The 22,632-nt window shown below is 41.4% G+C and overlaps 3 protein-coding genes across 3 annotated transcripts; 1 reads left to right on the top strand and 2 right to left on the bottom strand.

The window, feature by feature from the left end:
* LOC115570103 (leukocyte cysteine proteinase inhibitor 1-like) lies at positions 1-807 on the top strand. Its single transcript, XM_030398379.1, has 3 exons — positions 1-115; positions 218-319; positions 493-807. Exons 1-3 carry the CDS (start codon positions 41-43, stop codon positions 625-627), a joined length of 312 nt encoding a protein of 103 aa, XP_030254239.1. The 5' UTR covers positions 1-40; the 3' UTR covers positions 628-807.
* Positions 808-7,119: 6,312 nt separating this feature from the next.
* On the bottom strand, positions 7,120-13,903 carry LOC115570093 (uncharacterized). Its single transcript, XM_030398365.1, has 2 exons — positions 8,054-13,903; positions 7,120-7,817 (listed from the first exon to the last, which is right to left on the bottom strand). The coding sequence occupies exon 1, from the start codon at positions 13,779-13,781 to the stop codon at positions 8,616-8,618; it is 5,166 nt and encodes a 1,721-aa protein (XP_030254225.1). The 5' UTR covers positions 13,782-13,903; the 3' UTR covers positions 7,120-7,817; positions 8,054-8,615.
* LOC115570488 (paraneoplastic antigen Ma2-like) lies at positions 13,801-16,305 on the bottom strand. The gene is made up of 2 exons (XM_030399100.1): positions 13,910-16,305; positions 13,801-13,811 (listed from the first exon to the last, which is right to left on the bottom strand). Exons 1-2 carry the CDS (start codon positions 14,706-14,708, stop codon positions 13,801-13,803), a joined length of 810 nt encoding a protein of 269 aa, XP_030254960.1. The 5' UTR covers positions 14,709-16,305.
* Between the last annotated feature and the right edge of the window lie 6,327 nt (positions 16,306-22,632).

Below are 22,632 nucleotides of genomic sequence, written 5' to 3'. Positions count from 1 at the left end.
AAAGTTGACTTCTCTGTTAAACTCGACAGAACTTGAGACAATGGCAGATATAAAAGTCGGAGGATGGAGTGAGACAAAGGATGCTGATAAGGAAACTCAGTGGATTTGTGATCAGGTGAGCTTCACTCTGTCTTCACTCTTTACAATCTCTACATAAAACTCTGTGGTCTGATCTTCAGTCTGGATTTACATCACATTTTATTTATTTCATACACAGGTGAGGAGCCTTGTGCAGAGAAAGACAAACAAGATATACCAGGAATATAGAGCAGTTAAATACAGGTCACAGGTTGTGGCTGGGACAAACTACCTCTTAAAGGTAAATAATATTGTGATATTTATTTTAAAGAGAAGATAGAATGTCTCAGATACATGAACTGAATGGAGTGTAACATCTTTGCAGGCATTTAACACTGTTCCTCCATTTTAAATAACATGAGATCAAGATGAAAATATTAATTAATTCCAAATTCACTTCTCTTTTTCCTGCAGGTTTGTGTTGGAGGACCCAGCTACATTCATCTGTTGGTCTACCAAGCACTTCCCTGTTATGAAGGACAGTTGAGGCTGAGCGGTGTACAGGAGAACAAAACCCAAGACGAACCCCTTTACCCTTTCGTCAATTAAATACTTACAGGCTGCAGTCTCTGCTTCTTCATTCTGAAATTATTCCCCATGATGTTGATTAACAATACATGATTTTTGATTCTGAATGTCATATTACACATAAAGATGAAAATGTTGCTGTGTGGAAGGAACAAGTGGAATGAACTACTTTCTAAAGAAATAAAGCAAGCCTGAAGCATATCCTGTGTCCTGTGTGTATTTTCTAAAGGCATTTAACATTAAATCAAGATATTCTTATTCATAAACATTTTAAACTCAATTGAATTTTTCCGATAAAATGTCAGTTGTACCATATGAGGGCTGAATATAATAATGAACCTAACCCTAACAAATTAATTTATGATAAAAACCATTACTCATCAATTAACTATATTTGATTTTAAAACAACAAATCATTTGCATCATTTAAGTTCATATGTTACAATCATAACTTCATTCTGAGGACATTTAATTTGTGAAAATCTTTTGTTTTAGTGCTTTTGATTTAAAAAAAGTTTGGTTTTGGATCAGAGTGCTGCAACCCATTTTTCCTCTCTATGAGCTACTTGAGACATGACCGTACTTGTTTACTCATTCATATCAATTCATAATGAAACATGTTTGCATAGAATCAACAAAACATATTTGTTTAACAAATGTTATCCCATATGACACATGATTTTACTACTACTTTTGCAGTTGCCATTCATTTTTGTATAACTGTCCATCTTTGAAATGGACACAGTTGATTTTGTTTAGGAAAATATTCCCAGAACTGAAGTTAGTGATGAACTTGTATATGAACATGGCAAATAAAACTCCAGAGTGGAGCTTGACCGTGACTTGAAAAGGACAGAGGAGACAAAGAAACAAGACGAAGATAACAGAGCCCACACCTCACTGATGGGCCTGGTGTTTGATTGACAGGTTAGATGCAGCGCTCTGATCCAAAACCAAATTTTGCTTAAACCCAGAAAAAGGATCCAGAAATACTGTGCTGACTTTATATAAATGTTGGTCTTTTTTATATAGGCCAAACTCGGTTTTCATTAACTGGTGTGCTACGATTTTTTTCCAGATCTTTAGAAAAAACACACAGGACACAGGATATGCTTCAGGCTTTCTTTATTTCTTTACAAAATAGACTTGCTGCTTCCAAACAGCAACATTTTCATCTTTATGTGTAATGTGACATTCAGAATCAAAAGTCATGTATTGTTAATCAACATTGTGTGGAATCATTTCAGAATGAAGAAGCAGAGACTGCAGCCTGTAAGTATTTAATTGCTGATAGGTTCGAGGGCGTCGTCTTGGGTTTTGTCCTCCTGTACACCACCCAGCTGAAGCCATCCTCCGTTACAGGGACGTGCTTGGGAGACCTGAACATGAATGTAGTTGCGTTCTCCAACACGAACCTGCAGGAAAAAGAGAAGCGAATTGGATCTTTCAGTGAATATCTTTATCTTGATCTCGTGTTACTGAGCATTGAGGAGCAGTGCTGCTGGATATCACACTTCATTCAGTTCATGTATCTGTTGTGGAATTTCATCTCACTTGACCCTTTCAGGAAAGATGAAGAAGACTCAGAGACACCAATGGCTTACGTTGAGTTAGTTTATAAAACAAGATCTTGGAGAAGCAAAATGACTGCACGTCTGTCTACACAGTGTTGCCATGATAATCCTCACAAGTCTTCTCAAGTGTCCAAATTATATTTTACAGCTTCAGGAGGCAGTGCTTCCATACATGGTTATCTGTTTAACAACATTGCAAGGGGGGTGATGCAAAATCTCTCCCCTCTAGCCAGAAGACTAAGAGGTAAATAGGTCAGAGACACTTAGTCTGCTAACATAGATAGATTGAAGGCCTCCTTAAACAGTGTGTTTAGCCTTGCCTTGGTTCGCCAGACATCTGTTCTGTAAACTTACAGTAGCTTTGAGTATCTAGGTTGCAAAGACTAAGTGAAGATTGCTCGTAGAGCAATCACTATCATTATCCAGACTTTAATGTCTGTACAAGACACGTATGACCTCCTGTTGTTTGGAGACATATGGTCCTGGAAGAATCATATTTCTTCTGAGATATTCTTACTCCTCTTTCAAATAAATATCATAGTACTATTTACCTGGAAGAGGTAGTTTGTTCCAGATTGACAAAGCTGATTCCTGAATAAAACTGCTCTGTATTCTTGGTAGATCTTGTTCGTCTTTCCCTCCACGAGGCTCTTCACCTGTGTATGAAAGAAATAAAATGTGATGGAAAATCCAGACTGAAGATCACAGAGTTTTATGTAGAAATTGTAAAGAGTGAAGACAAAGTGAGGCTCACCTGATTGCATATCCATTGAGTTTCCCTGTCAGTGTACATTGTACAACTCCATTGTTAACGATTTTTATCTGCCATTGTCTCAAGTTCTGTCGAGTTTAACAGAGAAGTCAACTTTCTGCTTTTATGTCTCAACTGTTTCAACTGTGTGTCAGATACACATGTATTTATACACAGTAGCCACACCTGGATACATCTGGAAGGTGGCCCCACTGCATGTTGGGTGGAGCTACATGTGTGATCACAAACTTAACATGAGCATAGATTCATCTGACTACTTCCAGTTAATCAAATGTATGTTGCAATCAAACAAACACTACAAATGTCTGGCGCTTTAGAAATCTGTTCATCTGGACATCAGAGAAGAAACTTAAGATCTCATGTCCTGTTGATTTATTTAAGATGTCCCTTCTGAAAATAAAGCGTTCAACTTCCTCCCTCTCGATGCTGAATATTCTGACCAACAGGCACAAAATGCATATAACTTATATGAGACTGCAGCTTTTCAGCTCAGGAAACTAGAGAAACAGAAGTATAGTCAGTCAAAGGTGAATTCACGAAACATTCAGAATTTTAAACTGCATATCACAGTCTTCAAAGGAAATTATAGTTTATATTTCCCCCAAAAGGTAAAGCATGAACATCAGTGTACAGATATGTTGAGTGTAAATCTTTATTTTGCAATAAATCAATGCTACACACAAGAAGATAAAACAAGACAGACTAAACAATGAAATTGGTTATATTCTCTGTTAGACTTCAATTACTTTCATTTCGTCATCCTGACCTAGAATTTAGAGATTAGTTTTTAATGCAGGACTTCCATTTTATCCCACTCAGGTGTGTTGACCTGCTGAACTAAAACATGTACAGAGGGGCTGATAGTGAGCAGTGTGCTCCTCACAAATGCTTCAAACCTCTTCCAGGGTCCTACAGTTCAGCCGACCTCGTCACAATGTCTAACTTGTCTGGAGGATTCAGTGAGACACAGGATGCTGCTGAGGAAATTCAGAAGATTCATGATGAGGTGAGCTTCAGTCTACCTTCATTCTTCACAACCTCCACACACGACTCTCTGGTCTGCATCTCAGTCTGGATTTACCAACAGCAAAGCAAAAGGAAGGTCAGGGGGTCTGTTCAAGGCCTCCTCCTAATTTAGATGAAATAACAGTTAACAGTTAATAAAGTTAATACTTCTTCTTTTCTTAGGAATTCAAACAACTTCGCCTTTTGGGCAAAATATCTGTCATATAAATGACGGCCATCCCGAAATGATTCTATGTCAAAGTGTCTAAAACTGATGAGGCCTTTGTTCTGTGTTTTGTTATCAACAATGTTCAAACCCAGAGAAATACGTAGATTTACTGAAGGTCATTGTTTGTTACATTTGGTTGCCTTCCAAGAAAACATCAGATGACACATCAGAGAGTGTGGAAGGAAGAAGATGGTGAACATGATGGAGTGTAAGTCAAATAAAACTTCAATATGTCACCTCATCTATGAGTATTTCTGTCTGAGTCACGTAGGTAGATTTTTATCTGCGATGGTGGCTGATGAACAATTAGAACTCCCTTGATCCCACGTCACTAACATCTTTTGTATTGTTTTTATGAAGAGACCCCGTTGGCAAAAGTTACATACTGTGCATTTAAGTATGTTACCAATCCCAGTGCCTGAAAATCAAGTTAACAAATGTATAACTCATTCTCTGTATAATGGGAGAAGCTTGTTTCAGGCCTGACAAACTCCGGCTGAAAATATACAGCTGACAGGTGACTTCTCTGTTAACTTCAACAGAACTTTTGACAACAGCTAACTTGCCAGGAGGATTCAGTGAGCCACAGGATGCCCCTGAGGACATTCAAAAGATTTGTAATGATTTATAATTAACGTGAACTATTAAACACGCCCCTGATGGTCGAAGATCTGCACTGATCAGCAACACCAGATATATATGACTACATTAGCTTAAAGGTACAGTCTGTGTCCTGCAGGTGTGTGTTGGAGGACCTTCTTCTTCTTCTTCTTCTTCTTCTTCCGATCTTGTGAAAGTCCTCAAACATTCCAAGTAAGGAGGGAAAGATTGAAATGCTTGATGTCTGGGAGAAAGCCTTTTTCCACGTCAGGCAGGAGAGATCGAGCCACTGGATCTAAATGAGGACCATCACAAAGACGATCCCATTGTATCTTTCTAATGTGATTACACACATTCAACTGCTCACTGCCTCTATTTATTTGCAATCATGTTACATGTGGTGTTTCATTCCAAAACATGAACACATCACTATGTGAGGATATACAGTGTTGGAAGGGAAGAAGTTGAATAAATCTATTTTGAAAAGGAAAAACTGTCAGCTTTACTACAGGTCACATGAGTACATGGGTACTTACCATTTAAATATGAACTGCATACTGTAAATACCCTAAACTACATGGTTTAAGAGCTCTGTATCAAAATACAAGTTATACTAAAATAACTGCAGATTGATTTTTGTGAACAAGGAAGATATATTTTCAATAAAGCTTACAGTATACACAACCTGTATGGGGTTATGGGACCTTGTGAGAAATATTAATTCTGTCTTATGTAGATTTCCATCAGTTATCTTTAACTTTCATATCTTGGCTGATCTGCTCAATGAACAATTTTACTTAAAGTCACTAAATATACAACTTTAACAACTAAATGATTTCACCTCTTCTCATCTGCTCCTTAACAGTTGATTACTTTTGGAACATGTCCTGCCTTTGTTCAAAACAGGATTTACATCAGAAATCAGAATCAGAATCAGAAAAAGATTTATTGCCAAGAAGGGTTTAACACCAACAAGGAATTTGTCGTGGTGAATAAGGTGCATACTTTGAGACAATAAACAATAAACAAACAATGACTATTATATATACACAATAAACAATATAAACAATATATAAACAGAGACACAAGTGTGGTATGATTGATAAATAAAGATGAAAGAGCTATACAGGAATTACAAGAAATAGATTTTAAAAAATGTAAAATAAAGGATGAAAGAGTCAGTGTCAGTGGGGTTCCCGGGACCTGTTCAGGATCCCAAATGAAGAGGGGAAGAAACTGTTCATGTGGCGGGAGGTTTTGGTCCTGATGGACCAAAACCTCCTGCCAGAGGGGAGAGTCTCAAAAAGTCTGTGACCGGGAGGTGTGGGCCAGACCTGCTCAACTGGCGGCCCTTTAACAACGTCATTCTGGCCATTTAATCATTTTGCCAATAGGTTAATTAGCCCATCCATTAGTTATTTCTGTTGCTTGTGACAAAAACACTTTTGTAAAAGTTTGCTTAAGTTTAATCCAGACAGTGTAACATGCTTCCATTCTTTTTTTAAAAAAGGAGCATTGTTTATTTCTGTGCTCTTGAAAGTATAATGTGCCTTTTTAATTGTGGAAACTAATGAGCAAAGTGGAGAGGTAAAAAAAAAAAAGTATAATATTCAAATTTTGATCTTTACAGGTCAGACATAGGAGCGTAGAAGTCTGGCCCCTTGGCACATTTTTTTTTCAAATTGAACAGGCCTGGTGTAGGTTAGCGTTTTAAAATGTATCATGTCTATTGCTATACTGTTAATTTGTCACTAGATGGCACTGTTGTCAGATTTGAAGTTCATCATTATGGTCTTCTATCAGTTTTCTTCAATATGTGAAAGGTTTCACAACTCTGTATAACATCCATACATGGATAAGTTAACAAATGAATCAACTGAAAATCAAAAGTCTCGGATGGTAACACCCTCTTGGACTTTGATTAGTTGTTGTGTAACTCAAAAACTTCTGTGGAAGCAATTTCCTGCATACGACACATATTTCTTCAGTAACACATACCATCTGTTGGAGGAACTTGGCATCCTTACAAAACATACAAAAGGCAAGATAAGCAAGTTTATTTGTATAGCACAATTCAGACACAAGGCAACTCAAAGTGCTTTACAGAAGCATACTAATAACATTAAAAGATGCATTCAAAATACATTTTAAAACAAGTAAGAAGACTTCAAGAACCAAACAGTAAAGCAAGTTAAGAAATAGGTGTAACCCAGGTCCCATGTAGTTAAGAGAAAAGCTAGAGTGGTTAATACGATGAGACTGGGCCTGGGCTCGTTGTAGGAAAAATACAACTATTTTATATGTTACTTTAATAATGACCACCACAACTGTACTTTAAATACAAAAAACCTCACAGGTATTTATTTATACAAAATGAAATAATATTTAAATGGGAAGATATTTCCTTATGAAATAGATGGCGGCAATATAGATAATGGCAAATTTACAGCTTCTTCAAATGGTTACTTCTCTTTTAAGTTTCAAAACAAAACGTGTTGCTGTACACACTTGTATAATAAAGCATAGGTACTCAAAAATCACTTCTTTTTACTTTCAAAGAAATACCTCTTATACCTCTTCTTATACTTGGAGATAAAGGAAATCAGATCCTCTTAACATATTCAATTTACCTTCAAAACAGTTGCTGGAAACGACTCAATATGTACCTGTGGGCCCACACACATTCACATGAAACATACTAGAAACAAAACTTAAACCCGTTGCAGGCCTGTTGGATGAAGCTTGTGTGCGGTGGGGCCTAAAAACTGTAATGGCCGCTTCACTCTGAGCGTAAAATAAAAGCACGTGCACAATTGTTTCAGTTAGTACTCACGAATCCAATGTTTGTTAGTAGGGATAGAAGGGGACAAGCGATGGCAGTCTCATGAGGGCAATGGAAATGGCAGTCACAGTTCAAACACACAGGCGTGGGCAATGGCGCACAGCAACGAAGTCACAAGGAAGAAAAAACAGCAGGGCCGTCGGTTGGAAACCCGTCTCGATCTCTCTCTCCTTCTCCAACGTCAGCCTCCTTTAAGGATATCATTCATAAGTTGAGCCACAATATCAACTGCTATCTCTTGTTGAATTAGCATTAGTTCGCTTTAGCTTCAAAGTCATCTTAACGCTAAAACTACGATACACAGGCACATTAGCACTGCATGCTACCGCTAGCTAGCATGTCGCTAACCGCGTTACACATCCAGTCTACTTTACACTATAACTGTTAGATATAGCACAAAATACAGGCATACACATCATATTCACCTCTTGCAGGTCACACAGAAGTTTGTATCAGGACAACGAGTAGTCGACCTCCACGATAAAACTTAAATGCTCTCCACAACACGATGCCTCCTTCTTAGCTCTCTGGTCGATAGCGTCTCTGTCTCTCCTGTCGCATGCTCACTACGCCCCAAGCTAACCTGCGCCACTAGTCCCACCTCTTACACAGTGACTTTACTCTGATTGGTTTGTGAGTTTGATAACCACCAAAGGAAAAACAGGAATTAAATGATTGACATTAAACAGGTAACAAGTTAGATTACACATAAGAATACTGCTACTTCTTCTCTCCTTTTCTCTGGATCACGGATATCTTATCAACTCTATGAACTTAACCTTTTTAGCATATTTATCTTTTAACTGTAAATAGTCTTATTAAACTGTACATATTATATTTATACCTTTTATCCAGCACATATTTTAACCATTAGTTTTTTAATATTATGAACTTTCTCTTTCAAATTCCATGAACTTTTTAATACAACATTTTATCATACTTTGAAATGAATTTTATGCACTGTATCCTAAATGATTTTAGACAGGGCTACACCCTCCCCTTTCTGACCGTGTAGATGTCCTCATCACACCTTTTGTCTCTCTTTGACTTGGAAGGGTGATTCCTTATCTCCTCCTCCTCTTTGCGCCTTTTGGATGTTTTCCACTTTTTCCTTGGTTCAGTGTCTTGGTCTGGAGGGTTTAACTTCAGTTGAATGACCATACCATGATGCATGATAGTAACTGGCTCACAGGATTGGTGACCAGGCTTTTCATAGGTCAATCTCACAGTTGGTTTTGGTTTTCTCAGAGATTTTCTGACTGTGGAAGACCCGTCGGTCTCACTCCTTGGATGTTTAGAAGATTTGTTACTTCTGTTTGACAAAGGCGAGCTTGCTCTACCTTCTACATCTTGTTCTTCCACAGTATCGTTATTCGTCTCTTGAACATCTGAGTCTGACTCAGTAGGTTCAACACCTTCAGACAATTCCTCATACTCTGTTTCTGTAAGTTGTTGGTTGTCTGCAGCTTCACAGTTTTCTTCTTCAGATCTTTGATTTTCAGCTGCCAACTGTCTCTGGACTTCATCCACATCAAAATCAGGTTGATTATGGACAGTTTCAAACTCTGAGCCTGATGACTCTGTGTCACTTTCTTCTACTGGGTCAGTAGACTTGGTTGTTGGTTGACGTTGCCGGGTAAGTTGAGCTCTCGTGACAGGTCTCCGAATATGTTCCTTATCATCTAACGGAGTAGACATCCGGACCATATAACCGATGGGCAACAGGTGGTCTCGATGGAGAGTTTTGACGACACCTGGACCATGTTCTGGTTTGACCTTGTAAACTGGCAGATTTGGCAACTTCTCCAAAACAACATACGGTGTTGATTTCCATCGATCTTGCAGTTTATGCTTTCCTTTTAGACCCACATTCTGAATGAGAATTCTGTCACCTTTCTCCAAAGGTAAGTCTCTCACACGGTGGTCATAGCGTGCTTTGTTTTTCAGGTGACTCTTTGTGGCAGCGTCAGATGCCAGTTGGTAGGCTTTTTGCAACTCCTTTCTCATTCTGGCAACGTACTGCTGGTAGGAGGACTCACTTTCACCATTGGGTGAGATTCCAAAACAGATGTCAATGGGTAGCCTTGCTTCCCTTCCAAACATGAGCTGATACGGTGAATATCCTGTGGAATCATTTCTTGTGCAGTTGTACGCGTGTACCAGGTATGTGATATGCTGACTCCAGCATTGCTTCTTCACAGTGTCCAGGGTACCAAGCATTGCAAGGAGCGTTCGATTGAACCTTTCTGGTTGTGCATCCCCTTGAGGGTGGTAGGGGGATGTTCGTGACTTTCGAACCCCGAGCATGGACAAAAGCTCTTTGATCAGTCGACTTTCGAAATCTCGGCCCTGATCCGAGTGTATCCGTGCCGGTAGGCCGTAGTGCACAAAATACTTCTCCCACAATACTCTTGCAACAGTGATAGCCTTTTGATCTTTTGTGGCAAATGCCTGTGCATAACGTGTGTAGTGATCTGTCACTACTAACACATTAGTAACACCTTTAGAGTCAGGCTCTATCTGTAAGAAGTCAATACATACTAAATCTAAGGGGCCATTACTTGTTATTTGATTCAAGGGCGAGGCATGCTGAGGGAGTGTCTTCCTGGAGATACATCTTCCACAGGTTCGAATGAACTGCTCAACCTCAGCTGTCATCCGCGGCCAATAAAATCTGTCTTTGATCAGTTCAGTCGTGCGTTCCACTCCCATGTGTCCACACTCATCATGCAAAGACCTTAACACCATTGGGCGATATCTTGCTGGTAAGACCAGTTGTTTGATCTGTTTTCCACACATCTTTTCTTTCACTCTGTAGAGTAATCCATCCTTTAATTCCAACTTGCGGCTTTCTCGTAGCAACAACACAGTCTCGGGCGAATCATTTTTGGAGCGAGTCAGCCCTTTATTCTTCTCCATTGCTTTCTTTAATGGCCCAATTGCTGGGTCCATATCTTGTGATGCCTGGATATCTGTCGGGCTCAGCTGGTCAAGGGTGTTTAAGCTAAGGTTCACTGGGAACACGTAGGCTTCTGGTACTGCTGTTGCAGGAGCTCCCAGCTGATCCACCAATCTGTCAGTCACATCTGTTCCTTCACTGATGCAGGCACGTTTGCAGAGGGCTTTGATGCCATCAGGTGGGACACTGGTCCATTCTTTAGCCTCCTCTGAAGTGTACTGTCGAGACAGCAAGTCAGCATCGATATTTTGCCTCCCAGGACGATACTGGATGGTAAAATCGTAGGTGGCAAGGGCGGCGAGCCAGCGATGCCCAACAGCACTGAGTTTGGCAGAGGTCAACACATATGTTAATGGGTTGTTGTCAGTTCTTACAATAAACTTGGCACCATACAAGTAATCATGAAACTTGTCCACGACAGCCCATTTTAATGCCAGAAATTCCAACTGATGGACTGGATAGTTATGCTCTGAGTCTTTAAGCTTCCGACTGGCAAATGCTACTGGCCTAAGGCCCTCAGGATATTCCTGGTTTAGGACAGCGCCTAACCCATTCATACTGGCGTCGACATGCAAGATGTATGTCTTAGTGGGGTCAGCGAATGCCAACACTGGGGCGTTGATCAAACAGTCACGGATCCGCTCAAAAGCCTCCTGACAGGCTGGAGTCCAACGTTCTCCAAAGGGCTCTGATGGTTTAAAATAGACTTTGGCTGAGTCCACACTCTTTTTGGATTTGGGGTCTTGCCAAGTCGGGGCGTAACCTTTGGTGAGCTCGGAAAGGGGACGGACAATGGCGGAGTAGTTTGCAATAAACCTCCGATAGTAACTGCAGAATCCAAGGAAGGACTTGAGAGGCTTCAGGTGAGTGGGTGCTTTCCAATGCTTGACTACTTCAACCTTTTCTGGATCAGTAGCTATTCCATTTGCAGACACAATATGACCCACGTACTTAACCTGAGGCTGACAGAATTGACATTTATCAATAGAAACTTTTAACCCGATCTCCTCTAGTCTATCCAGCACCTTGAGGAGACGTTGCTCATGCTCTTCAAGTGTTTTGCCAAAAACAATGATGTCATCCAAGTACACAAGGGCTTCCAGAAGATGCATATCTCCAACAGCTTTCTCCATTAAGCGCTGAAACGTTGCCGGCGCTCCTGTGATTCCTTGTGGCATACGCTCAAATTGATAGAAACCAAGGGGACAAATAAATGCTGTCTTTTCTTTATCCTCTTCAGCCATCTCTATCTGGTAGTAGCCACTACGCAGATCTAGCACCGAGAACCACTGGCTGCCTGACAAGGAATCCAGGGCGTCGTCAATGCGTGGCATTGTGTACTGGTCTGGTGTAGTGCGGTTGTTGAGTGTTCTGTAGTCGATACAGATTCTTATAGTCCCGTTCTTTTTGCGGACTACGACGATCGGTGAGGCATAGGGGCTACGGGACTCTGTGATAATTCCAGCGGCCAGCAGTTGCTGTATATGTCGCCTCACATCGTCAATGTCTGCAGGGGCTAATCGCCTTGACCTTTCCCTGAAGGGTCTGGGGTCATGCAGGCGTATGTGATGTTCAACTCCCTTGGCCAAGCCAACATCCCACTCATGCAGCGAGAAAACATTCCGCCTTGCAGCCAACTTCTGCTGAAGCCGACTCTTCCACTCTTCGGGGATGGGTGAATTCCCGAAATTGAAGAGACTTGGGTCCAGAGTTTCAGCTGTGAGGTCGGACGGCTGGATTGGGGTAACTGTGTCCACAGCATACATCTCTGCAATTACAGTCCCCACTGGGATAGATGTTGTTTTCTTGGATTCATTCTGAATGAGCACAGTAAAACTGTTGCTGTCAATATCGGCATCTGAGAGCACACCGGGCTGTATTAACACACCGGCGGGGAGTAACTGGGCAGTGGGTGCATCAATAAGCACGAGGTCTTTAGATGGGGCACTCTGTCTTTCCACTTTACAGGTTGCATAGTATTTTGCACCTGGAGCAATTGAGAGTGGACTGGGACCTTTCCACTTTATCTGTCCCAAGACTTCATTCTTGGCTAGCTGTTCTTGTGCTTTAACAGGGGCATACACAGACTGAATCCTCATGGAGTGTACAGTGTTCTTGTTACTCTTCGTCTTCACCAACTCCCATAGGCGGCGGAACAGAGATGTATTGGTTCCAACCAGCACAGGGGTTTGTTGTTGGTTTTTTGGCTCAGGACAAATCAAGGCGAGCACTTCTACACGTCCCGACACACCAGTGATCTCCTCAGTGAACTCCATCTCTACAACAACGTAGCCTTTGTAAGGATACTCTGTGTCAGAGAGGCCCCAGAGTCCAAGGCAAGAGAGGGGTTTTATGGGGACACCTGGTAAGTGTTTGTTATACCAGTTTTCAAAAATAATAGTCACATTAGACCCACTATCAATGAGAGCGTCGCAGACCATGTCATTAACTCTGATGGCATGAATAAATGATGGACCTACAAGACCCTCAGGTAGGACAGTGTTATTCTCTGGGACTTCGACTTTGTTTGTTCTAGCCACACACTGCTCTTCAGCAACGGGCTTTGGGTTCTCTTTGTTGGGGTCAGGGGAACCTCGCACCAAGCGTATGAGCTTTCTAATTACTTTCTGGGGGTTCTCAGGTGCAGTGCATCTGGTAGCTATGTGACCATTTTCTCCACACCTATAACAGAAATATTCATCATTGTGCTTGGAAGATGACACCTTGGAATGAGCAGGCTTGTGAACTGGAGCTGCTTTGTATTGGTAAGGCTGTGGTGTGTGTTCTCGTGGGAGGTCTGATGTGTATTTTACTGCCATTACACTCATTTTACTTTCTAGGGCTTTCACTTGTTTTCTCAGTGATTGTAGTTCACTCTGTGACTCAGTTTTCTGTTTTTGCTTTTCCTTAGGCTCTTTAAAGGAATCATCAGATGGCGGCTGTGGCCGTGGGTTGTTTTTTTCTGCTAACTGCGCTCTCAACTCTTGAATCTGAGCTTGCAGTTCACTCTGAGATGCTGAGTCAGGTTCTTTCTCTTTTTCTGCTTGAATGGTGCGTACACGCTGAGGACGCATGGGTGTCACTTGGCTTTGTCTGGCTGACTGGCGGCCTTCCTCTTCCATCACTTCTCGTAGCAGAGTCAGGAAGGTAGGGGGATCACTGCTCCGCTCCCTAATTTTCAACTGAAGCAACATGAGCTCTGAGGTGGATCCTCTAATAAGTTGCTTTAACCGAGCGCTATTGGCAGCGCTAACAGGTAAACCTCCTCCTTGTACTACTTTGACAAGAGACCTCTCTAATCTTCGCAGAAACTCTGAAAGACGTTCACCAGGCTGTTGGCGAAGGGCTCTAAATGACAAGTATAGTTCCTCTCCAGACTCTACTGTACCAAAAATGCTCTCTATAGCCTCTATGTATTCATGTGGGCTAGCATCAGGTTGAGTCAGACGCACAGCTTGAATGATCTCAAAGGCAGGCCCTTTAAGACTTTCCAATATCCGACGTCGTTTCTCTTTGTCTGAGCACTCACCTTCTGTTACTAAGAGTGTTGCTTGCTCCAGCCAGTTGTCTAAGGACTCTTCTCCAGCAGGGGTGGGACTGACCCCAGAAAATGTCCGCAGACGTCTGTATGTGTGGCTGTCAGGTTGTTTGTTTGTTCTGTTCATAACATCACCAACTGCACGGATGATGTCTTCAGGGTTGCTGCTACCCTCTTTGGTGGGGGTACATAGACCTTGAATGTCCTCTAAGGTTTTCCCTTCACTCTGCAGAAAGGTGAGTAATTTGTCTTCAAACTTATCAAGCTGAGGCTCTGTGTAGTAGACAGCTTTCCAGCCACTTCCGCCACTTATAGGCATAATCTCGGGGGGGATTTTGGAGGGGTCGATCTCTTCACTACACTCACATAGCACCATCAGCGATTGTTGTTGAGGGTGAAACATTTTGCCCCTAACGGTAACTTTCCCTAATGCTTTGATGGTCCCTGCTGTTTCTTCAATGTCTTCTTTAGAATTTTTTTCAGGCACTCCATATAACAGGAGGGCATGTTTTACATCTACTGACTCTCCTTTACACCAGTTAACTAGCTCAAGTTGTGACGGACTGCTTGCTTGACTTGCCATTATTGCTCTTGATTTTAATTACTGTTAGCACATTACTTTTATGTCAAAACGTTAAAGTTGTGGGGTCCAGATTATCAAATTATCAGATATTTACTTTATGTTAATATACAATCCCAGCGGTGCCTCCATTTATGTAACCCAGGTCCCATGTAGTTAAGAGAAAAGCTAGAGTGGTTAATACGATGAGACTGGGCCTGGGCTCGTTGTAGGAAAAATACAACTATTTTATATGTTACTTTAATAATGACCACCACAACTGTACTTTAAATACAAAAAACCTCACAGGTATTTATTTATACAAAATGAAATAATATTTAAATGGGAAGATATTTCCTTATGAAATAGATGGCGGCAATATAGATAATGGCAAATTTACAGCTTCTTCAAATGGTTACTTCTCTTTTAAGTTTCAAAACAAAACGTGTTGCTGTACACACTTGTATAATAAAGCATAGGTACTCAAAAATCACTTCTTTTTACTTTCAAAGAAATACCTCTTATACCTCTTCTTATACTTGGAGATAAAGGAAATCAGATCCTCTTAACATATTCAATTTACCTTCAAAACAGTTGCTGGAAACGACTCAATATGTACCTGTGGGCCCACACACATTCACATGAAACATACTAGAAACAAAACTTAAACCCGTTGCAGGCCTGTTGGATGAAGCTTGTGTGCGGTGGGGCCTAAAAACTGTAATGGCCGCTTCACTCTGAGCGTAAAATAAAAGCACGTGCACAATTGTTTCAGTTAGTACTCACGAATCCAATGTTTGTTAGTAGGGATAGAAGGGGACAAGCGATGGCAGTCTCATGAGGGCAATGGAAATGGCAGTCACAGTTCAAACACACAGGCGTGGGCAATGGCGCACAGCAACGAAGTCACAAGGAAGAAAAAACAGCAGGGCCGTCGGTTGGAAACCCGTCTCGATCTCTCTCTCCTTCTCCAACGTCAGCCTCCTTTAAGGATATCATTCATAAGTTGAGCCACAATATCAACTGCTATCTCTTGTTGAATTAGCATTAGTTCGCTTTAGCTTCAAAGTCATCTTAACGCTAAAACTACGATACACAGGCACATTAGCACTGCATGCTACCGCTAGCTAGCATGTCGCTAACCGCGTTACACATCCAGTCTACTTTACACTATAACTGTTAGATATAGCACAAAATACAGGCATACACATCATATTCACCTCTTGCAGGTCACACAGAAGTTTGTATCAGGACAACGAGTAGTCGACCTCCACGATAAAACTTAAATGCTCTCCACAACACGATGCCTCCTTCTTAGCTCTCTGGTCGATAGCGTCTCTGTCTCTCCTGTCGCATGCTCACTACGCCCCAAGCTAACCTGCGCCACTAGTCCCACCTCTTACACAGTGACTTTACTCTGATTGGTTTGTGAGTTTGATAACCACCAAAGGAAAAACAGGAATTAAATGATTGACATTAAACAGGTAACAAGTTAGATTACACATAAGAATACTGCTACTTCTTCTCTCCTTTTCTCTGGATCACGGATATCTTATCAACTCTATGAACTTAACCTTTTTAGCATATTTATCTTTTAACTGTAAATAGTCTTATTAAACTGTACATATTCTATTTATACCTTTTATCCAGCACATATTTTAACCATTAGTTTTTTAATATTATGAACTTTCTCTTTCAAATTCCATGAACTTTTTAATACAACATTTTATCATACTTTGAAATGAATTTTATGCACTGTATCCTAAATGATTTTAGACAGGGCTACATAGGGAAGTAGGCTGAAATGGAAAAAGGTTTAAAAGAGACAAGACTAGAAAATAAAAGTCACAGTGCAGTTCAAAGCTTTAAAATTGCTTCATTGAAAAGCAGTGGTAAACTGAAAGGTCTTCAGTCTTGATTTAAAAGAGGTGAGAGTAGGAGCAGACCTGCAATTTTCAGGGAGTTTGTTCCAGATATGTGGCGCATAATAACTGAACGCTGCTTCTCCATGTTTAGTTCTGACTCGAGGGACTGAAAGCAGACCGGTACCTGACGATCTCAGAGGTCTGGATGGTTCATAACGTGGCAGCGGATCAGTAATGTATTTTGGCCCGAAACCATTAAGGGCTTTCTAAACCAACAGCAGGATTTTGAAATATTCTTTGACAGACAGGAAGCCAGTGTAAAGATCTAAGAACTGGAGTGTTGTGGTCTACTTTTTTGGTTTTTGTTAGGACTCGAGCAGCAGCGTTCTGAATCAGCTGCAACTGTCTGATGGAGTTTTTATGGAGTCCTGTAAAGACACTGTTGCAGTAGTGGAGTCTGCTGGAGATCAATACACGGACAAGTTTTTCAAAATCCTGCCGAGACATAAGTCCTTTTATCCTGGATATATTCTTAAGGTGATAGTAGGCTGGCTTTGTAATTGTCTTAGTGTGTGTCTTTCATCCACTCAAATGTGTAATTACTAATAGCCACAAAGTAGTCTCTATGGTTTAGATATGATTTAAACCATTTTAGTGCTGTACCAGAAAGTCCCACCCAGTTTTCCAGTCAGTCCAATAGTATATTATGGTCTACCGTGTCAACTGCAGCACTGAGATCCAGTAATACTCAGACTGAAATGTTTCCACTGTCTGTGTTTAAATGAATGCCACTGAAGACCTTGCCAAGAGCGGTCTCAGTGCTGTGATGTAGTCAAAATTGTGATTGGAAAACATCAAAACAGTCATTTATCATTAAGTAATTGATCAGCTGTTGAAAAACAGCTTTTTCAATGATTTTACTTATAATTGGGAGGTTTGATATGGGCCTATAATTATTCAATACTGATGTGTCAAGATTGTTCTTCTTCAGGAGCGGTTTAATGACTGCTGTTTTCATGGCTTGGAGGGAAAAACACCTGAGAGAAGACACATGTTGACAGTCTTTAGAAGATCTGGAGTCATGCAGTCTGAAACTTTTTTGAAGAACCCTGCTGATAAAATATCAAGGCAGCAGGAAGATTTCAAATGCCACATGATGTCTTGCATGTTAGAGTTATTAGAGTTGGTTTTAGGTGGACAGAATGGACAACACACCTCCTGTACCTGGTACGGTGGCACTGACCGCTTGTCTAATTTTCAGAATTTTGGCAGTGAAGAAGGATGCAAATTCATTACAGGCTCTGGTAAATGGATGTTCAGTGGCTACTGGCACGGGAGGGTTTGTTAGCCTGTTGACAGTAGCAAACAGGGCACGAGCATTATCATTGTTTTTGGTTATAATGTCTGAGAAGAAGGAAACGTAAAGACTCTCTTTATAAATGTAAAACTGAACCTGGAGATGAGAAAGGTGAGAAAGTTCAGTGACAGACCAGTATCAAAGGGCCTCCTTGTTCTCTGTCCTGAAGTGCAGATGACTGAACATTTACACACTGTTGAACAAAAGCTGTTCCAATCATTTCTACTGGTATAAAGACATATTTGTATACCAGCCACAGACAGAACTCCATCATCTGAGTCTACTCATCTAATGACTAAAAGTCATGGTTCATGTCGAGGCTGACTTCTCCTCTGCCGATACTGCCAAAAATGTTACAGCACATATCTTTTCATCTCCCCAAGAATTGCTTTGATTGAAAGACTTTGGCAAGTTCAGTTTCGATCACAAAAACACAAAACTGGTTGAACCGTGTCAGAGCTATTGAATCAAAGAAGAGCTCTGTCAAAGGACAATGTGCTGTGGTTTGGCAATCTGTGGATTTGGCTGCTGGTTTTCAAAAACCTTTGCCAACAATTTCCAAAGAACAAGTGATCAGTGATACTTAATGATTGACTGGCATCACCTGTTGCAGGAACTTGATTTCAATCCAACTCATAGGCTGTGTCCAAATTCAGGGGCACCATCCTTCGGAGTGCGTATTTGAAGTGCAATTACGTCACTAAGCCGCGCGAAGCCTGTCCAAATTCAAAGTGTGCTCCAAATGCTCCCCACAAATGCCTCCTTCTTTTGCCTGTATCTGGAGGACACACCGCTACTATCCTTCGCGGCTACAAATTAGCCAAGATGAATTAGTTTGTGTCCTGTGTTATTTTAAATTTGACCAGGCTACATATAATTAAAATTTTAATGTCTATTTATTTTTCTTTTTTTTTTTGCCATCCCTCCATCTACAACAATATTTTGATATAAAAAATAAATTAAACGTAAGTAAAAGCAATGACGATTCTGACTGCCCATTCAGCTGTTACACGTCACGGTCACACAACATGTGAGCGCGCACACTGATGTGCAGTCGGGCGGTCAGCTGTGTGTCTACGAGTCAAGTCCGGAAAATGAAATGGCAAAAGCAGAGATGTTCTACTGGCAAAAGCCATCTGGGGCGCACTTTCTAAAGCACAGAGAAGAAGAGCAGGAGAAACGTGCAAAGGAGAAAGGTATGTCACTATGATTATACATTTTTTAAATTCACCGATCATTAATGATATTATCATGCTAGCTAGCAGTAGCATCGTGACACATTACTAATAAGCTAATGTTAAAGTCTGTGTAAATCAAAATCAGCCATTTTCTTCTAAACACATAAGACAGGTCATAAATGTGTTTACTTAAAACATGTAAAAGCCATTCGGCCATTTAGAATTTAATTTTGGAGCTAGGCTCACAAACTGTTTTTCAACATTTCTGTGTTCAGGATTTAAGCGCGTCAGCTTCAGCGGTTCTCCCACTCACTCTCCAGTCATGGATAGCATTGCTTACAATAGTTTGCAGCTAGCTAACCAGCCAACCGGTCAGCTAACCAGTCATGTCTCCTCCACATCGCTCGTGCATCTTCCCTGGATGCCACAGTGTGCAGGATGACGGCGCTGTTAGCTTATTTAAGTTTCCTTCGGATGACAACATAAGGAAGCGGTGGATCGATTTTGTCAAGAGGAGCTAACGTTACTGTGGGGCGTTCAACATCACCACCAACACCCGTCTCTGCAGTGTCCACTTTACCCCTGATAGTTTCAGCAACTATCACCAGGTAATGTCTGGATTTCTGCAGAGTCCGTTGACGCTGGTCACTCGGACCCTCACGAACCGACCCTCTCCATCCCCGGCTTGCATCCTCTCCACCCGCCGACAGCAAGTGCCACCTGCCTTATGTGGCCGCCACTGACCCTCTCCATCCTGCTGACAGCGAGTGCCACCGTCATAATGTGGCCGCCGCCGCAGCTGACCCTCTCCATCCCGCTGACGGCGGGTCCTACCGGCATATTGTGGCCGCCACCGCAGCTGACCCTCTCCGTCCCACTGACGGCGGGTCCTACCGGCGGTATGTGGCGGTAGTATCAGGGCTGCATTATTGGTGAGCCGTCCCAGTGTGAGCGGATAATCCGGAGGCGCGGAGCGAGGGTGTGTCAGTCTGACAGTCTGATAACTGCACAGGTCCTTCATTCAACTAAATACAGAGAAATGTCCCACAAAGCAACGTTACATGACCGAACAAAAGTGATGTAGTAACTGTAACTGTCTTTGGCAACTTATATGAGGAAAACAAATACCACAGCTGTACGTGGAGAAGCGTCTGTCCTCCTGTCCGTCCTCCGCCTGTCCTCCCGTCTCTCCCTCACATTTCTGCTCAGAAAATAGCGTTTTCCACGCTTGTCACAAGAGTGTTTAACTCACCGAGTGTTTGACGAAAATAAATCACCGCAACCGTCAGCTCTCCTGACCGAAACTTCAGGGAATTTCCCCCAGAAAACAGCCTCTGTCCCTGCGAGTGACAGAGTCAGACGGCGTCCTGTTTACTGATGGTGATTATGTATAATTATGTCATTTAGTGCGAAAAACGTCACTTTCCAGGATGTTTGGTGGGTCAGGATCTCAATCACTATACATTATAACAGCATCCATATGATTATAAACTGTCCGCGGGTTTAGATAGACAAGGGGAACACCTGGGGAACACCTGGGGAGAAACCGACTTCATTAACATGACGTCCCCCCTGCGCTGCATGGGCGTGGTTCCAGCGCCTCTAGCTGACACGCCCCCAGCGTTTCACAGCAGAAAGAAGTGCTTGTTTTTCCATGATTTTGAGACCTAATTTTATATACTTAGCAATTGTTTTAATCTTTCAAATTTGGCTTAGTGGTCAATGATACATGTTTCTATGGTGTGACAAACTCATAACACAATTTTTTTGCCGCTTTACACGGTCTTTAAGTAGCAATGAGGGTGTGTGACGTCCGCTTCGTTCGGCCAGGTTTGGTGTTGCAGTCAGCCGCAAAATTGTCATAATAAGACTGTCATAAGACTGGTTCAGACTGCTGGCCTGGGCTGGCCTTGTCTGGCTGGCTGTTTTCAATAAAAACACTACACAAGTTGACGCTAGCTGCAGTATATAGCACTCTGCATCCATATAGCAACATTAGATTCAGTTTTGGATTAGTTTTAACTTTACTGTCAAGTTCAAGTGCCGTGAAATACAGTTTCACATCTAACCAGAGTGCAAACTAATAAAGTGCTGAGTGAGTCAGTGCCTCATATGCAGATGAGGATATCAACATGTTGACCGGTAACACAGACAACCCAATGATGCTGAATTATCCACATATGGCTGTTATACAGTGTTGTGAAACCTTTCACATACTGAAGAAAGCTGATAGAAGACCAAGTTGATGAACTTCAAATATGACAACATTGCCATCTAGTGACAATTTAGCAGTATAGAAATAAACATATTATAATGCAGTTTAAAACAATACCAGTCTACATCAGGCCTGTTCAATTTGGAGAAAAAAAAAATAACAATAAGGTCACCAGCTGTGTGCAGATGGGCACCACAAAGCCACGATATATCTATAGTGAAGAGAGACTTGATCATGTTTTGTCCGCTACGGGGGCATCCAAGAGGGCACTTTGCAGCTCAACCCCTCCAGGATGAATGAGCCTGTGGAAGACTCTTACGTTGGAGCCACATGCGTTAGCACAGCTCAGCTAGAAGCTGTGACTTTCGGCCTTCTATTGTGGGCTGTTGTTGATCCTCCTTTAAGACTTTCTCCCTAAATTCCTGCTTCCACCATGGCCGCCTCCCAACTCCTCTCAGATATCAGTGGAAGAACAACAAAGTACAGCGAGGACAAGTCAGTCCAGACTACTAGTACGTACTGCCTTTTCAAAAAATCTTTCACAGCTGGCTCCCATCTCACTCTTAATGCAGTAATATACTGTAAACACGTTAGAAATCAAAATCTGCATAGAAGAAATGGTATAAGTACATATATTGATCTTTGTAGTGAGTGTAGTGAGGATGTTTCCCCCACCAGGAAGCTTTGTGGTCACAATGAATCCAGTCCATATACATCTACTGTAATATGAATCAATGATATCACAGCTTTAACTAGAAAAATTGCATTTCCTGCGAAAATACAGTGTGAATGCTCAAGGCTGAAGCGAAATCTGCTGAACATACTGTGGAAAATGCATAAAACTATAGGTTGAATGGTCGGGAATTTGCAGAAAAAGCAGAATTTTCCAATAGCTGGTAAGGCAGAAAGGCTTAAAAGCAATAGGTTTAACGGGCTAACAAAGTTCAACATTTTGATAGCTGAACAGATTCTCTAGCTGAATATGAAGTTGAATGTTGAAAGGAGTTGAAAAGGCAGAAAGATGAATATCTAAAAAGGCTAAAAAGCTGTAGAGCCAGAGGGCTGAAAGAGCTTAAAAAGGCAAATAAAGGCTGAAAAGGCTAAAAAGCTGTAGAGAAAGAGGGATGAAAGAGCTTGAAGAGGTGAAAAAAGGTTGAAAAGGAGAAAAGTTAAAGGCAGAAAGAGCTTAAAATGGCTGCACACATGGTGGAACAGGAGCAGAGACAAAGATTAAAATGTCACCATTAGAATGAATGGGAAAATGCCTCCCAAACCCCTGCAATTTTTGAGGAAACTGTAACGGTTGTCACCAAAATATTTATATATCATAAAG

The sequence above is a fragment of the Sparus aurata genome, chromosome 19 (genome assembly GCF_900880675.1).
Source record: "Sparus aurata chromosome 19, fSpaAur1.1, whole genome shotgun sequence".
In the NCBI taxonomy this organism is placed as follows: domain Eukaryota; kingdom Metazoa; phylum Chordata; class Actinopteri; order Spariformes; family Sparidae; genus Sparus; species Sparus aurata.
This window is presented reverse-complemented; position numbering and strand designations above follow the sequence as displayed.

Coding starts and splice junctions, on each gene's coding strand:
- LOC115570488 (XM_030399100.1), bottom strand. CDS start 14,708: ATGGCAAGTCAAGCAAGCAGTCCGTCACAACTTGAGCTAGTTAACTGG.
- LOC115570103 (XM_030398379.1), top strand. CDS start 41: ATGGCAGATATAAAAGTCGGAGGATGGAGTGAGACAAAGGATGCTGAT. Junction 116..217: donor CTCAGTGGATTTGTGATCAG/GTGAGCTTCACT, acceptor TTTCATACACAG/GTGAGGAGCCTTGTGCAGAG. Junction 320..492: donor GGACAAACTACCTCTTAAAG/GTAAATAATATT, acceptor TTTTTCCTGCAG/GTTTGTGTTGGAGGACCCAG.
- LOC115570093 (XM_030398365.1), bottom strand. CDS start 13,781: ATGTTGCTTCAGTTGAAAATTAGGGAGCGGAGCAGTGATCCCCCTACC.